This window comes from Aedes aegypti, chromosome 1, assembly GCF_002204515.2.
Source record: "Aedes aegypti strain LVP_AGWG chromosome 1, AaegL5.0 Primary Assembly, whole genome shotgun sequence".
Lineage (NCBI taxonomy): Eukaryota > Metazoa > Arthropoda > Insecta > Diptera > Culicidae > Aedes > Aedes aegypti.
The window spans coordinates 51541782-51559228 of record NC_035107.1 but is presented as its reverse complement, the minus strand read 5'-3'; the positions used below and the strand labels follow the sequence as shown (position 1 = coordinate 51559228).

The 17447-nt window shown below is 35.8% G+C and overlaps 1 protein-coding gene across 3 annotated transcripts in view; it reads right to left on the bottom strand.

Moving 5' to 3' along the window:
• Positions 1 to 17447, bottom strand: part of LOC5569928 (carbonic anhydrase-related protein 10) — a 194701-nt gene that overhangs the window by 49622 nt on the left and 127632 nt on the right. For all 3 annotated transcript variants that reach the window (XM_021848444.1, XM_021848423.1, XM_021848510.1), the window contains exon 3: positions 8390 to 8437. In XM_021848444.1, the coding sequence (XP_021704136.1) occupies positions 8390 to 8437 (48 nt within the window). The remainder of the gene's footprint in view (positions 1 to 8389; positions 8438 to 17447) is intronic.

Below are 17447 nucleotides of genomic sequence, written 5' to 3'. Positions count from 1 at the left end.
CAGCCCATAGAGGAACGCCGCATTTATAAAATAAAAAAAAATCATCATTCTTTTCTGGGTATTCATACGAACACTTTGTATTCTTCTTTCTGAAAAACGTTCCAACTTAGACATAGACCGTGAGCTTATGTAAGTTTTTTTCTATCAGGTATCTACATTATTTCCATACCTAAAAAGTTGATCGAAATAGCTGAATCAAATCAGTACTTGTATATTGACGTATGCGGCAGAGTTTTCCAATCAGAATAGGAAATCCCTGAAATGGATACACGTAAGCTACACATTAATGTAGGCTAAAAGCACCGGTTTTGACCAGCCTAAGAGAAAATGTCAATACAAATTATATTTGAAGCCCTATTTCTACTTCAAATATGTCAAATGCAAGCTTTTCAGCTTTATGTTTGTATAATATCCGACATGAGTTAAAACCATGTTTTCGCTTTGAAAATCTCATTGGTCAATATAGGTCACCAGAACCAGTTTCGGTCAGAGATTTAGTTTTGGTTCCTAAATTGGCCAAACATATTGATTTCTTATGAAGGTGGCCAAATTAGGTGTATGTTCTTATGTTTTGAATCAATTCGGACGAATGAATGAATGTATCTCTATCATGTGAATGTGATCTACTGAACACAAAAGGTTTCATGATGATTGGCTATGTAAAATGGTGTATAATCCACTATGGATACAACTGGCGTATGGTCAAAACCGTCAAAACCGGCGCTTTTACCCTACACGCAAAAGTCTTGAAAGATGGTTCAATTTAACATGATTTACAGTGAATGGCTTATATAGTCTTAATATAGTTTCAAGTCCATCAAGAAGTTTTGCGCATTCTATCATTTGCTCTTATATTTCGCATTGTGCACAGTAGAGTATGATCATGTCGGATCGTTTGCCACAAAATGAAGAATAATGCGGCGTTGATAACAAATCGATCCAACGTAGTCCCACTCTTTTATTTACGACTTCACACTCATGGAGGGCACAGTTTGCTAAACAGACACAAAAATTTCATTAACTATTATAGTCAATTCTCACATACTTTATATTTCGTATCTCGATATTGAGTTTGAGAACCATAGTGAAACTTAAATTTTATGGCTACCCCGATGGTCCCTTGGATTGTATTTGCAGTGGTTTTGTGTTCTGTAACCTCCCTTAATCAAAGACCCTTTCAATATCCAGGATTGGAGACTTGAGTGTAGCATGGAAACATGAATTCAAATATTTAGTTTTAAATAGCTGAATAAAACCAAGGATACGTTGATGATGTGAGGTGCTGAAAACCTCTACGACAAGCGGCTGCAAGGTTTTAATCCCTTTCTACATAAACACTTAACAAATATCGCATTATTTTGTCGCACTTACGCGAAATGTAAGGCTTTTAGAGATTTTTGTTTTGAAAATCTAATTTTTCTGCATGAAATGTATATGTAAAGATATTTCTCGATTACTTTTTCAAATCGACGTAGTAACTTCCATACGGTTTTGAGAAAATCACTTCAGAAGAATCACAACCTGTCTTCTAAAACTGTCTTGAAATGAATCACCTTTTTATCATTTTTTCGACGTGTGTATTGCTTAAATTTTGCATACAATGAGCTCGAGTTCAAAAACTATAGAGTTCCTATTGTTTCACACAAGAATTTTATGACAAAATGATAAGCCGTTTTATTCAGTTACTTGCGACGTTTTTTTACCAGTGTAAAATCGACTCAAGTAGTGTTTTGTTTTGATTCGTGGTTAAGTCACTTTGTCTCTCCATACAGCGGGGCGGCGAAAGTAGTGGTTTGGTTGCGAAAGTTGAAAATCTTACTTTCTTCGTTTTGTAAATCCGAAAATTAAACGTTCTAAATGTGAAAATTCGAGTTGGTTCAGAGCAAAACCTGTAGAATTTTCTCTGCGAAACACGTAGGATCGATAAAGTAAGTTTGTATACTTTTTTGACTTGAGTCTATATGGATAAGTTTTAGAGGGCTTACAATATTTGTATGAGCTCTAGTTTTTAATGTTGACATACCGTATAGAGCTTTGCGTAAAAATCTTCATCTATCTTTCACTCTTTCAAAATAATTGTGAACAACAAGGCTAGAAGGAGTAAAAATGCATTATAAAATCGAAACAGAGCAGTGCCCTATATATTTTATACCTGTTTATTTGTATGGCTGTATGTAATTGTGTAATTTTATTGACAATTCAACTATCTTAAGAAAACTTCATGTTTAATAATATTTTTATGGATTAAGATGGATTAACATGATCAGATTAACAGATCAGGCCTGCCCAAAGTCGAGCACTTGACATTAAAGAAGTCTGTAAGTCACAGACAAAATAGGCCTATCTGTCAATATAATCAACATATTAGAGTTTAAAGGTAGTTCTTCGTCTTACTAATGATTTTTAGTATTTTCATTAGAAGTAATAATTTCGCTGGTCAATCTTTTATTGCGAACGCATCAACAATTTATGTTTAAAATGAGTGTAGGTATAAAATGGCATACTACCATGGGCTGGTCATATTGTATGAATACAGGTAGAAATTATGCTCAATTTGAAACATCTGATATTTCATTCGTTTTCAAGATACGTAACAATGGTCTTTAACTGTTTAAAATTCATTAACATAAATGTACCGCTAATATTCTTCTAAGTACCCTTATAAGGAAAATGGGCAAAAATACAAAAATCGACTTTTTTGAAATTTTTGCCGATGAAAGATTTTTTAATATTCCGTTAGCTTTTTTTTGATAACCAAGGCTAACTTTTAGTGAAAAAAGATCGGAGGTTCATGCAAGTTCGATAATATGTGTGTTTCAGCTCACCGTGGGTGGTAGCAGACAGCGAGAAATATTTTATACTACAGGTCGGACTCGACTATCCGGAGACTCGATTATCCGGGGACTTGACTATCCGGGATTCGATTATCCGAAATTTTAGACTCGATTATCCGGAATTTGTTTTTTGATGTTATTAGTTTTTTAAATTTTTATGCATAAATCTGAGGTTTGAAAAAGTGTTTTTTTTTGTGTATGCTGGTCAATTTTTTTTTTTCTTGTAAAGACCCCTGCTGTTCCTAGAAGAAAATTTTTCCTAGAAAATCACGTGGCTTTCCCAGTACAGTAGTTCAAAAACGTGAATCTCATCAAGTAGCCTATGCTGGGTGCATTAATTTTCAAAATCGTTAGTGTCATTGAAGGCTCTAAATGCGGGAAATGCAGCGGGAAATAGAACATTTTTCTACAGTAATTTTGGGTTGCAACGGGTGTTTTGCAATTTTCAAGGCTCTTTGCCTACAGCAGCGATAGCAGTGAGTTTCACTGGCTTTTGTTTGGCTACTGTAGAATGAATTTCAGATTTTTTCCCAACCCTGCTCAACACGTTTTCGTTGACATTCGACAGTTTTTGCCTTCAGCGTCTACAACACGAGTGATGCAACGAACATACGAAAGAAAACTGTGAATTGAATGCAGCTGACCACGATGGCGTCACCTGAAAACATTACAGTTTTGTCCATTTCTATCATTTTTTTTTCCTGAAAAAAGCTGCTTTCATTGCATGTGAGTCGCATACGACATAGCAAGCAATATCAAACTATTCTTGTTGTTAATGATCGGACATTTCTGAAATTTATGCAAAACTCATGGTTTATGAAAATGTCATCGTGTCAGACGACATTTATTACACAGTTTAATCTATCCCTCGTGCTGTGTGTGAAAAGTGACGGTAATGGATGAGTGTAGAAAAACCATTTGATTGCTGACCATGGAAGCGAAACGAACGTCGTGAAAAATGTCGAATGTTTACAACACTGTTTTTAGCTCCCATTATGGGAGCTAAAAACAAACAAGCCAAACTTTTACAAATTATGTTAGTTGGAAGGAAATTCATTAAAAATGCCGATGAAAAGCTTGAAAATAGTATATTTTTTAGTAGACTTAACTCAAAGCCGATCAATGTTTTACATGTATCCCTTTGCGTTTGGGCTTTCAATTCATCTTCACCTTATGATGTTTTCGACGTTATGGTGGATGATGAAACACAGTTTTTACGAGTCTTATACTCATTGTGTCAAAATCTATATCACTATTACCCAAGTTATTTTTATGAAAACGTTCAGAATTTGGGCGATGATTTTTCAATTGAAAGGTTAAACATGTTCTGTCGGCGATAAATTTTAGCTGCAAAATTGGGTTTTCTCGCACTAAGTATGGAAAACAACTTTTAGAGTGGAGGAAATCCAAGTTTCCCCGAAAGAATATTTTGAAATTTTCAGGGTATGAAAGTTTTGTCTGGATACAGGTCCTTGTCATAAAGAAGTTTGAGGAAAATGATTCAAATCCATAAAGTGGCATTTTGGATCACTTACTCCCAAATTGAAAATTGAAAACACATTCAACAAAGGATCCATCAAATCACGTTCGTGTCATTCCATCGCTTGCCGTGTTTATCGTTATCGCCTTTTCTCCGCCATTCAAGTCACTGGCACCTAACAATAATCAGTTAGCATGCTTTCCCTTTGTACTCCACACCATTTTACCGACCGTCGTCGTCGACACTTCCCCTTAATACTGACGATGGGTGGCGTGTTCTTTAACAGCGACGCACGGTAACAAAAAGATGGACAAAACCTCAGAAAGTTATATCATAATATCTTATTCGAAATACCGTCAAACGGGGTAACTTGCAACAACTTTTAATTTCAAAGTTATATGGATGAAAAAATTGAGGATTCAGATGAGACAAAAACCATCTGATATCCTAATCGCCACGTAAAGAATATCACGCGGTATTAATTTTATCAGTATTTGGTGTTCTGGGATCAGGAGAGACGAAAGATATCCATTTTTAATGCTACCCCTGATGTGGGGTAACATGCAACACACACTGCTATCTAAAGTACACTAATTAGACTTGACATATATCGTGTTCTTATGATAATTTATAAATTTTCTGCAGTAAAAGCATGACAATAATCAGAAACAGGCTACTCCACTTTTAGAAAACTAATTATTATTGATTAAATTTTAAGTATTAAATCAATTCGATTGAAAACTCCATTGGCATTGCATAGGGTGTCTACACGGGGAAATTCTGGTACACCATAAGTCTTGAAAATTATTGGATCGTTTTAATGTGACTTTTCTACAAATACAATACTATTTTAAGTTATACTTCACATAACTTATTTTTTATACATATTTAAATCAAAACGTCGTATTGCATATTGATATATATGTCTTAAAATGGTTTCTGTTGGTATTTTGACATAACTTTTATCATATTTCATGTAGAAAGCTCCCAATGCCAGATGCGTAAGTTAATTTTCATACAGATGTTCAAAATTATAGATTATTTTCATGAAGAAATAAAACTTAATCTAATAATAATGCGATTCATGTAAATTTTCTAATATATAGTACCAAACATATATTGAATTGATTGAGGTCCATAAATTTTGATGTTGCTGAACAAATATATGTTCAATTTTTCCTTTCCATGTATTTTCGATGACAATCGGTAAGAAATATTGAACAATTGAGACTATATATGCTGTTGCAAGTTTCCGCACAAGGGTAGTCAAAAACGTTTTTGAATTTTTATAATGTTTACGCATTAAATTATCAAAACTCTTATATTGACAATTTGTACACTACAAAGTACTGTAACTGATAGCAAATGTCTCGAATGACATATTTCTACCGTTTGTGTGGAACGAGGAACGTTTTTCAGCATTAAATTCATACAATCCAACGAGCAATGTGATTTTCACATCCAGCAAACCAACCAAAAAACAAACAATACGCAAACCCTCGCCAAAATCTTCTGTTGTATACCTAAGATCAATCAATGGATAAATAAATTATAATAATTCAACTCAATGCTTAACAAAACGACAATACGGTTACATGTCGATGTGATGCAAGTTTCACCCCTGTTGCAAGATACCCCGTTTGACGGTATGTTTCTTATGTTGCAAACCCAACTCGATGGTTCCTTCAATATCCAGTTATGGAAAGTTGACAATCATCTCTCTCTAACTCGATATTGAAGGGAAAGCAGTGCAACTGCGTTCCAAGGGACCATCGAGTTAGCCATGAAAACCAACTTTTACTATGGTTCTCTAACTCGGTATCGAGATACGGAATATCGAGTAAGGGAGAGTTAACTGTATATTATTTGCAATTTTCCATCGTAATAGGCAGTTTTTCATCACGCCAATCTGTCATGAAACAGCCTACTTTCCTGCACTGAGTTATGCAGTGTGGTAATAGTCATTACGCAACTGAAACCAGTGCTGTTATGATTTATTACGTAACGCTTTCTCATTCCGCAGCTGTTTCGAGTTGCGTTATAAATCATAACATAATTTTTTTTCAGTAATTGTAAAATAATGGTGAATGCATTCCGAAATGGTTTTTGGTACCCTCAAGTTGTTTTTTTTTTTTTCAATAATATATTGAATTCAATTCGATAATTGCACCACGAATGAATTTTGTATTAAGATTTCTATGCGAAAAATAGTATTGAATCATTTTACTGTACCCTAGGATTCATACTACGAACGGTACCGTAAATTCGGGTGTTATTGATCAGAAGGGTGAAAGCGATCATCGTATCACACGATTTCATTTATTCGTAATAGAGCACAAATATCAATGTAATCTGCAGTAAATGAACGTTGTTTGTAGTAACTATTGTCGAATTGTGTGTTGTGAAGTTTTTTTTGCATTAAAGAATGTTTATTACTATGAAAATAATATAAAATTTCAAAATCATGCACGGTGCTTGACAAACACCTATGTCGGGAAACCGTCCGACCGAAAGAGTGGTTCAACCTCCACTTGACCATGCCAGAAACGTACCTACTTTCCTTGAGCCAATTTGATTTCCTTGGATCCTTCCTTATCCTCGATCCTTATACTCCAGTCATCCTTGAACCTTCCTTCCTCGCATGCAGATGATAACGCCACAACAGTTTCACAAAAACACTTTATTATAAGGAACTACAACTTTATTAACTAGACACTAATTTATTGCGTAAAACTAAACATTGAACAGATTAAAACGGGCAAGGGTTCGCCCCTTGCGACTGATCGCGACGACGTAACTAATTCTCTTGATTATCCTCTGGCTCTTCTCTCGATGACCAGCGATGACCATCGGATCCGCAGTAGTAGTGGCACGTCGGTGCAAACCGGGTCACTAATACGACCGTAACCGGAACAGTAGCGCAATTACGAAGTGATCGCACTTGGAGTCCCTAAAACGCTGTGAGTGTAGTTACGATTGGCTGCATCCATATAAAAATGTTGTATCTTGCAGACACCTATAAACTTCTATTTATAAGCAAGGATTTGAACATGATATAAACCTGAAAGTTGGGTTGCTTGATGTATATCCTCAAACCAGATTTCATCACCAAAACTCGTACCAATTAGCTCATATGGTTGAAATAATTAAATTTCTGTTAGATATCATTGAATTCCTTAGGAAATTGCATACATTTAGGCGTTTTCCGCGTAATTCTTGAAATTTAACTATTCGTTATTTATATAAATATTGCATTGTTAAGACTTTGACAAGCATGTTCGGATTCAGGGAGCACAAATTAATCATGTAGAGTTGTTTTGAAAACTAACAATAATGACATTGACAAATGATCAATTTCATTCCGAAATGAGATTTTCTGATTTCTTATTTTAGAGACGTTTGTTAACACTAAAATGACATTTGTTACAAAACTTCGGTACATAAGTGGATGAGGCTCACCTTCGTACTTGTTTCCCTGCATTTAGTTGTTTGGCATTGTTAATATTATATTACGGTATGTAATGACATAATGACAAAAAACAGAACACTATTATCCTAAGAAGGCAAAATACATTGCGCCTAAACATCGGAAAATAGAAAATCACTGTTTTCCTTTGATTTCTTGAGACTGCATGTCAAACCAAAGTGGAGAAAACTATTAACAGTCGATAAATCAAGCTATGTAATGATAGATACCAAAAAAGGAATCAGAATATCGAAATTAACAAATGGTAAAGTTTTTTCGTCTGATTTGAAAAATTTTCAGATTTTGTCCGACTTTTGCCACTCCGACGCCACTGTGCGATGTGCTGGCCGATGACGGTGGCAGTTTCGTGACAAACGGTAATAAAATATACTTTATAATGGACGGACGTTCTACTAGCACTGAAGCTGCCACGTGGTGGAAACGCTGCTATTTTATATATCTCGTCCCATAGAGGACGAATTCAGTCAGAATTTAGAACAACGACGGCGACGACAACGGTAACATCTGCTGCTGATGTTAGCCGATTTGGAAGCATTCATTTCTTATTTTACACACCAACTAAATGGTTGTGAAACGGTTGTGACCTACCTGAGATTCCATCGTACGTCCACCATTCCTCCCAGCTGGCTTTGATTTCTGTAAACGATTGAGAAAAATGAGAACGATTAGTTCGAGAGCGTTGGAATACAGTAGTTTACGCAACAAGATGCATAATGATGGTTTTTATAGCACGAGTTGTACATCTATTCACCCAGGCTTGCTGAGTTGGATAATTATGACGAGTGCTGTAAAAACTCGAGTTCTTTAACGAGTTGCATACAACATTTTTTGCAAGTTCGTAAAAAAATCACTTAGGAGTATCAGAAGTCAATTGTTTTCTATTTCTGAAAATATTTGTGCTACGATTCATTATGCAACTGAATAGAATTGCTTAATGAAACAGCTTTGCATATATACTATAGACTAGTGATTCCCAAAGTGGGCGAATTCACCCCCTAGGCATGGGGACGGACGTGGTGTAGTGGTTAGAACACACGCCTCTCACGCCGAGGGCCTGGGATCGAATCCCATCCCCGAGATAGTCACTAAAATTTTTCAGTGACGACTTCCTTCGGAAGGGAAGTAAAACCGTTGGTCCCGAGATGAACTAGCCCAGGGCTAAAAATTTCGTTAATAAAGATAAAAAAAAACCCTAGGGGTCGATTTTCGGATCAAAAGGGGAATATGGGCGTGTACTTGTAGGAATTGAAGTCAGAATTTGGTTAATATAAGATGAGCTCGAAAAAGTTGCACTTTGTTATTAACCTTTAGACTGTTACGCGGTATTGCACCGTCAGAAAAAAAACACGCTGATGCTCTGTATGAAATGCGAGGTTTTTCCATCATTGTTGTACAAAAAACCAACAGTGCGACTACTGAACTGTTAAACACTGTGACAATGTGCAATAAACATTATTTATTGACAAAAACGTATTCATCATCAATTAAAGAAGGGTTAAATCAAATCATACATTCACACAACAGTCCAGACAGACATGATATCAATCCATATGCTTACTGTAGTTACCACCCACAGTAGGGAGGAATTGTATCATTTTACCAACACGGGTGGCATGCCGCCCGGATCGGGTAGACGTACGAGTTGGATTGCATGAATAAAATATTTTAATCCAATCAAAGCGAGAGCAAGTGGAAAACGTGCACCGCACCCCGTTTCAATTTCTGGAAGTGTGAAAGTACGCGTTTGAGAGGTGAATGAAGCAGTAAGTAAGGTTTAATACTGAAAGGCATAAGTAAAGTTATGGTAAATTTTCTGATTTTTATTTAATTTTGAATCTTTATATACCATGCCTATTATTAGTGAAACACAATTTTATCTATTTTTTCCTTACATTACATAGAACTTGAACATTGTTTGACTATAATTTCATAAACACAAAACCTGAAGTTCTTAGACACAAAAGTCAATTTGGACATATTGAGATATAAAATTTGGAAAAATAATGGAATCGTTCTGGTGAGCTTCGATCCCACGACTCCAAATACGCAACTGAGCGCGTTAACCAACTACGCCACAGAACTGGTAACGATTATGCAGCGCCGGCAACTCTACATCTCCTTCAGTGTGCTTTTATAGCGCATTGCATCTCCTTCGGCTCTCTTAGATACCTAATTCGACTTTCGTAAGCCAATTTTTCTCCTGTCAATTTGTCCAAATTGATTTTTGCACGCAAAAAAAAAAATCCGTTCCGATATACGTGAACAACATGTCATAAGAAACGGAACGCACAACGTATGCCGATTTGTGGTTTAGTTCCCGTAAGCGTGATTGACCATATCTTATCTCCATGCACTGGTTTGAGGACAAACTTCTTGGCTCCATACTGGCATCTTCATTTCGTAACGCTTTCCATACCATGATTCTGAGATCAAGATATCGGAAACCTCTAAATTCATATTTGTGATTTGGTTCCAGCTAGCGCGAGCTCTGTTTACGTGCGCTGTCAATAATAATAACGCATGCGCAATTCTAGTAGTCAATAAAATAGACTCGGGAGCGAAGCTGACATTAATTTTTTGGCAGAAACTTTTTGGTTTTTAAGCAGATTGTTTAGTTTCAAGTGGATTTTATTTTGATTGGTCGCTTATCCCGATGTTGCTCCTACTAAAAATGAAGTCTGCTGCTCAAATGGATCGAATATGCAACTGATACCCAGTATGCTGCCTCAAGAGCGTTGCTGCTTCTTCGAACGACGAAACTTTTTCTGTTGCACAGTCAGTTCAGGTGGAGATGAATCGAAGCCAATCTTCAAAATTTCAAGAGCACAAATCTGGAGAACCGAGCGCCACCAGCTAGTGACCAATCAATTAAGTTTTCAGCAAAAACGGGTGTTTGGTTCTCCAGATTTGTGCTCTTAAAATATTGAGCGTTGGCTTCGATTCATCTTCACCTTAAGCTAGTAATTAAATGCTGTTTCCATAGAAAATGTTCAAATTTGTATCATAGATTCTGGTAGTCTGAATTGGCTGAAATTTGAATGTCGAACTAAAATTACCCTGAAGTTTTTGCTATATTGAATTCATAATAATGCTGTTTTTTTTCAAGATGTTTCAGAGATTTGTTCGACGACAAAAGTAAGTATCCGAGAGACTTTTGAATAAGGTTAAAAAAAACGCCCAGTATACACACGATGTATATAATTTGATATAAGAGTACAAATGTGGAGGCGATATACGTACATTTTGCATGCAGCCTAATGACGCATGTACTTATATCGCCTCCACTTTTGTACTCATATGCGCTATCGTATACGAGTTTGTGTTCACTGGGCGGTAAGTTAGAGATAGTTGGTTTGTCTTGCAAAGTTCTTTACATTCAGAATTTACACAAATTCACAGAATATACCCAGACTTAATAGGCACTCCTCTGCGATGCAAAGAGGAGGCGATTTTGCCGTTTTTCTGAGGAGAAAAAACTGAACTCAAAGTTTTCAACACAGATCCTCAAGCGATTCGAGTGAGAGTGCAAGAAAACGCGAGGATTTTTTCAGGTACTCTCTCTCTCTCTTGTTGCGATGCTCACCGTTACTCACACTTCAAAAGAACTCTTGAGTCTGCCGTTCGAACAAACAGTCCTCGGGGAGTTGTGAGAGCACCCTTTTTTGATGGGATTTTACTCTGTTGTGTTTTGTGCTGCATCTTCCTCACTCATTTTTCGTTGCTTCTCTGCTTAGCATTTTTTCGCTCCCTCGCAAAGAAGCAAAGGCAGCACGCTGCTCTAGAGTATTTCACCGAACTCTAATGATGTTGAGGAGCATTTTCAAGCGTGCATATACCATCCATAACTCACAGTTTTTTTTTTTAAATATACACAAAAATCTCTCGGTTAGAGCTTTGATCTATTTCGTCGCAATCGCTATTATTCGTCGTATCAAATTTGAAATACACTCCAGCCTCTTTGACGACCGTTTTTATAAATGATCAATATCTTAAAAAGTATTCAAAATATAGGATCATGATGTTTAGCAAAATTGTTCAGTAGTTCAAGGGCTAACATATGGTGGTCATTGAATTAATGAAAGAGCATAGAAATTTTGTTTTGCGGATATCTCAGGGTCCTGACCACTTAGAAAGATGGCGTCATCGGCAAAGTTGTTCAGTAGCTCAAGGACTATAATTTTAAAAGCTATGAGATTCCAAAATTTTGCCACCAGGCGGTGCTAGTGAGCATAGAATTTTTTTTTGCGGTTATCTCAGGATCCTGACCACTAAGAAAGATGCGGTCTTCGGTTGAGTAGCCCAAGACGCCATGTAATTGTAGTTAGGATCCTGATATATCCACAAAACAAGAGTCTCATGCTCACTAGCGCCACCTGGTGGCAAAATTTTGAATTTCATAGCTTTTATAATGATAGTCCTTGAGCTGATGATTAACTTTGCCGAAGACGCCACCTTTCTAAGTGGTCAGGATCCTGAGCTATCCGCAAAACAAAAGTTCTATGCTCGCTAGCACCGCCTGGTGGCAAAATCTCGAATCTCTTGGCCAGAGTAATGATAGTCCTTGAGCCACTGAACAACTTTGCTGAAGACGCCATCTCTCTATGTGGTCAGGATCCTGAGATATCCGCAAAACAAAAGTTGCATGCACACTTGTACTAAGGGATGCCAAGTCAATTTTTCAAAAATCTAGAAGATTAGGAAAATTTTGTCTGGAAAAGTCTAGATCAGGCCTGCCCAACCTTTTTGACCCGCGGGCCAAATAGCATACTCAATTTTGTGTGGCGGGCCGAATTTTTAATAGCATGAAATCTGACAAAAGTCAGTAAATGAAGTTAATGAAATCTAACAAAAATCAGTGAATGAAGCATATTTAGTTTGGAAAAATTTCAAAACAGATAATAGCTGCAAAGCATCCTGGTGAATATTGTAAAAGTTCGTTTATAAATTATGTGATAATCTTGTCCAGATTATTTTGATGAATTTACCCCAGAAATTTTGAAACCTGTTAGAATAATGCCCCAGATTTTATAAAAATCATACTCCGCATTCTGTCAGAATCCGACCTAGTATTATTTGAATGATCCGGGATAAGTTTAAATCCTGAAAAAGCTTTAATAAAAATCATGGTCAGAATGTCCAGAATTTTGTGAGAATTGTGCCTAGGATGCCTTCAGAATCTCACATAATAATCGTTTCGTAATTCTTCCCTGAAATCCTTGAGAATGCTAACCAGTGTTTCAAAAAAAACCTTCTCAAAGTCCTACAAAGAGTAATATTGTAACGGTGTCAAGGATTTTAGAAAATTACGTTGAAATAATCCTGACAAGAAGCTGATGGATAATTAATGTTTTTGCATTCTTATATACATAATACATTCATCAAAGCAACATACATAAAATAATATTCAATAAAACGACAATAAATTCATTTAATTTCTCACAACAAACGTACATCTAGATAGACGTTAACGCTGGTTTCCAAGTGACGTTTGTTCGACTAACGAACTCCCGAAATTTAACCCCTCTTGGCCAAGTAGACGCGGTCAAAGTCAAAGTCAACTATTTTAATCGTTATTAAAATTGCAATCGAAGCTGCTTAAAATCTAGCTGCAAAACAAGATCAGGAATTTGAATCAGTCATAAAATAAAGTATTCAAGAAGACTAAAACAACACTATTTAAATAACTACCAAGCTAAAATATAAGTTCAAAACTGAATTGAAAACTAAAACAATGGGTCTTGGTATGCTTTACTCTCGGTGGTTACAGTAGTCAACGGGCCAAATATGAGAAAAATCATGGAACCCTCCGCAGGCCGCACAAAATGAGGTCGCGGGCCGGATGCGGCCCGCGGACCGTACGTTGGGCAGCCCTGGTCTAGATCTTCTGTGTTGTGCATGGAGAACGTTACAAATTCATTTCAAAGCCTTACAAATTCGTGGAAAATTTTATCTGGATCTTCCAGATTTTTGTAAAATGGGGCCTCAAAAATCTGGAATATTCCAGACAAATCTGGAAGGTTGGCAATGCTGCTTGTACTGCCTGGTGGCGCAATTTCACTTTAGCAGTGTTGCCACCTACGACAAAATGTTGAACCAATAATGAAAAACTGGATTGCAGTTGGAGAGTTTTGCTATATTGCTTAGCATTCTATTTTTATGTTCCGCTCAAGTTTTATGGTTTTGATCTTTTATTTATTCTTCTTAAACAGTGTTGCCAGCCACATGAACATTTGTGATTTGGCCGACTGTATGGCACGCAACATTTCCTTCAACTTTGGTGAAAATTCGGTATCGTTATCCTTAAAAAAATTTATTTGCATATCACACCCCATAAAATTGGCTCTTTTGATAACAATCGAGCAGTGTTGCCATCTATTACCAAAATATGAAAACTTGAACGGCCAATTTTGAAAGTTCTCAACCCATGCTTCAACTTTGCCGAATATCTCGAATCAGTATTTCCGCATCTAGAGGTTGCATTTTTCAAAAACATAATTATAATCCTGATTTTTTTTACGACCCCCCGATAACGGTCGTAAAAAGAGGTTGGGGTGTATACCACTTCGGTGGATTTTAGATTTCACCAACAAAATAGATAAATTTTCCAAATATTATAAAACTACTGTATTTCGATAAATAATTTCAGTTCAATTAATCACTTCGCATTTTTTCAACGAAATTGCATGGACGAAGATGTACCGAGCGAAATATGATTAGCGATCAACTAAGCCACACCACATTACAATTGAAATTTTTTCCCGCCCCTCTGTGTGATTTACTTCATTGGGCATTTATTAACACTATGGAAAACTTTCGTGCATCTTCACTGCAAGTTTTCATTCTAGCCACACGCCATAAAACTTCTACGGTTCATGAAATTTTAAGAAATCTCCTGAAAGACCGCGTATAATAGAGAATGTAAACAAAGCTTTTCATCCGTCTGGACCTAAGACAAGACGTGTCAGGTCAAAGTACAAAAACGAAACCCATTACCCAGGGACGAAAATACTCAATCTACCCTCGCCTATATTGACACTTTCTGGGTAGAATCTTCGTTGATTTTTATTTGTTTTTATCCTCACCTTGACAACACAACAAAAATTGGCAAAGCGCTTGTCGCAAGATTTTCAGTTTCCTTTTAGCCTACTGATACTCAACCGCTTTATGATTATCGGAAACAAAAAATGATATTCGTTATAACTCGTTATAACCAGCTTGACTTTTTTACATTCCGCTTCGGGAAGTTGTAATTGTTGCACGAAGGACACTAAAGGCGCATCAATATAATCGATTCTGTGCATCGGATCGTTCATTATCCGTATAGCAGAATATTGTTTAATTATTATGAACCTCATTGATAATCAATTTTCTAAAACTTACACTTTTCTGCTTCTAATAATCAAAAACACCAACGACACACGGGCATCGTTGTTTGTTTTCTTCATCTACTTTTGTGCCATCTTCATTTGTACACTAATATTGGTGGTGATCCGGTTACTTTGATGGAGGCATAAATGTCAGCGAATTGAGTATAGTGAGCATGATTTTTTTCGTCCCTGCCATTACCTGTCAAAAAATACCACTTCTCTTTAATTGTTTTGGCAAAGGATTACTTCACATCGTTAAATCAGGTCCGTCCCACTCGAGCTCAGATTGGGTACCACTTCTAGTACTGCATTCGGTCCCTCGGTAGTGCAAAAGGTACCCAAGCTTGACAGATCGCAGTACACTTTTCACGGCATTCTAGATTACCTTATGAGCCATAAAATTTTGGGTAACTGCAAGGGACATGGAGGTCTTTAATTTGTCTTTGGTTAAATTGGATTGCAACAGGGCACTTCGCTGCTGGTCTGGGCATGTTGCTAGTTCATAAGTTAAAGTTTTTATTTTTTCAAAAGTTTGGAAATTGTCCGTGAAATTCAATGTTAAATTTACCGTAAATGATCCCACAATGCTAAAATAAATGAAAAAGAAATAGTTTAGAGCAGGAGTTTTCAGCCTTTTTAGCTTGCAAAGCACATTTTGAACTAAAAATGTTGCGCAGAGCACCTGTTCTTTATCACCACTACGTAAGAAATCCGGAATTTTTACACAGGTAAATCGACGCTATAAAATAATAAATAAATTTGTTTGTTTTCACGGATTTTGTCGGTAAAACAGTAGATTTCACAGGTTAAAGTGTATTGTGGTGGATTATTCCACATATTCAATTTATTATAAGGTTGTATATTGGTCCATCTTTCATTAATTAAGATTTTATTATAAGTTTTATTTCTTATCTTTCTTATCTTGAACTGTAACAAATATACATCTGAATAAAAATATATGTTTTTGGATTTTCATGAATTATTTTAAAATAAGTTGCTTGAAAACAGCAATATACCTTTAATTAAGAAATTTTTCGACTTTCATTTTAAGTTCGAATAACTGAGCATTTCAGAGCACAAAACATCTTTTTTAAGCCTTCATCAACGTTTTTGAATGGGTTAACTACAAGTTCGAAACTCATGGAATCATTCTGAATTTTGTTAAAAATTAACGAATTTTCCTCGTTTCCACCAATCATTTCTAATTTTGTATTACGGTGTCAAAATTTTGATTATTATAGACGTTGCATGTACATCAGATTTTTTTCGACAAGGATAAAAATCCTGAAAAAAACTTTCACACCCTGTTTCAAAATATTCTGACGGAGAAAATTGGATTTCTTCAATTTTAATCGTTGTTTTCCATACTAAATTCAAGAAAATCCATGTTTTCCTAAAAGTGTCCCATACAAAATATATTCCAATAACAAAACCTCGCTGTTCATTTTCGTAAAATATATTCAAGGTACCGTAAAACGGGGTAACTTTGATAGTTTTTTCTAAGAAATCTTGAATCTTTTTGCATGCTGTTTCAAAGATTTACAATTTATATTTTTAAAACAAGTACTGGCATCATGGCTATCGATTACAGTCGATAAATTGGCAAAAGATTTATTTTGAATGGATATATAATTTTTCATATAATCGAAAGTTGGTTTTCTGTTTTGGGGTAACTTTGATAATGGAGTATGATTCGAACAAAATTGAATGAATAACGAACATTTGTAGGGCATTGCATACCTCTAGGCGTTTAACATTATATGGAAATTTCTGACTTAGATCACAAAAATGGTCCCAGTTTGTGAAAATGCTTTACGCTAAGAGATTTGAGACCGTATTCAAGTTCTATGATAACTAGGCTGTCAAAGATAAGTGGCCAACTATTCAAAACTACATCAAATAGTGATCGTAGAACAGATTGTTTGTAAGCGTTTCGAGAATGCAAAAATTGTGTAAATTTTTTAAATTCATATAAAAAGCCTAAAACGTTCTTGATTCAAATGAAAACCGCTCTTACATAAAGTGTCATACTAATATTATTTAGTTTTGCATTCGTTTTTCTTAACTGATTAACAGAAATTATGATATTTCGTTTAGTATGTGGTGGGTTACGCACTATCAAAGTTACCCGCATTATCAAAGTTACCTCGTTTTACGGTACCAAAAAGTTCGATAATGTTGTTTGTCCAAAACATCATAAGGAGAAGATGAATTTGAACCACATCTTAATTTTCAAGAGCACAAATCTAGATATCAAACAATAATCAAGCAATAAGTTG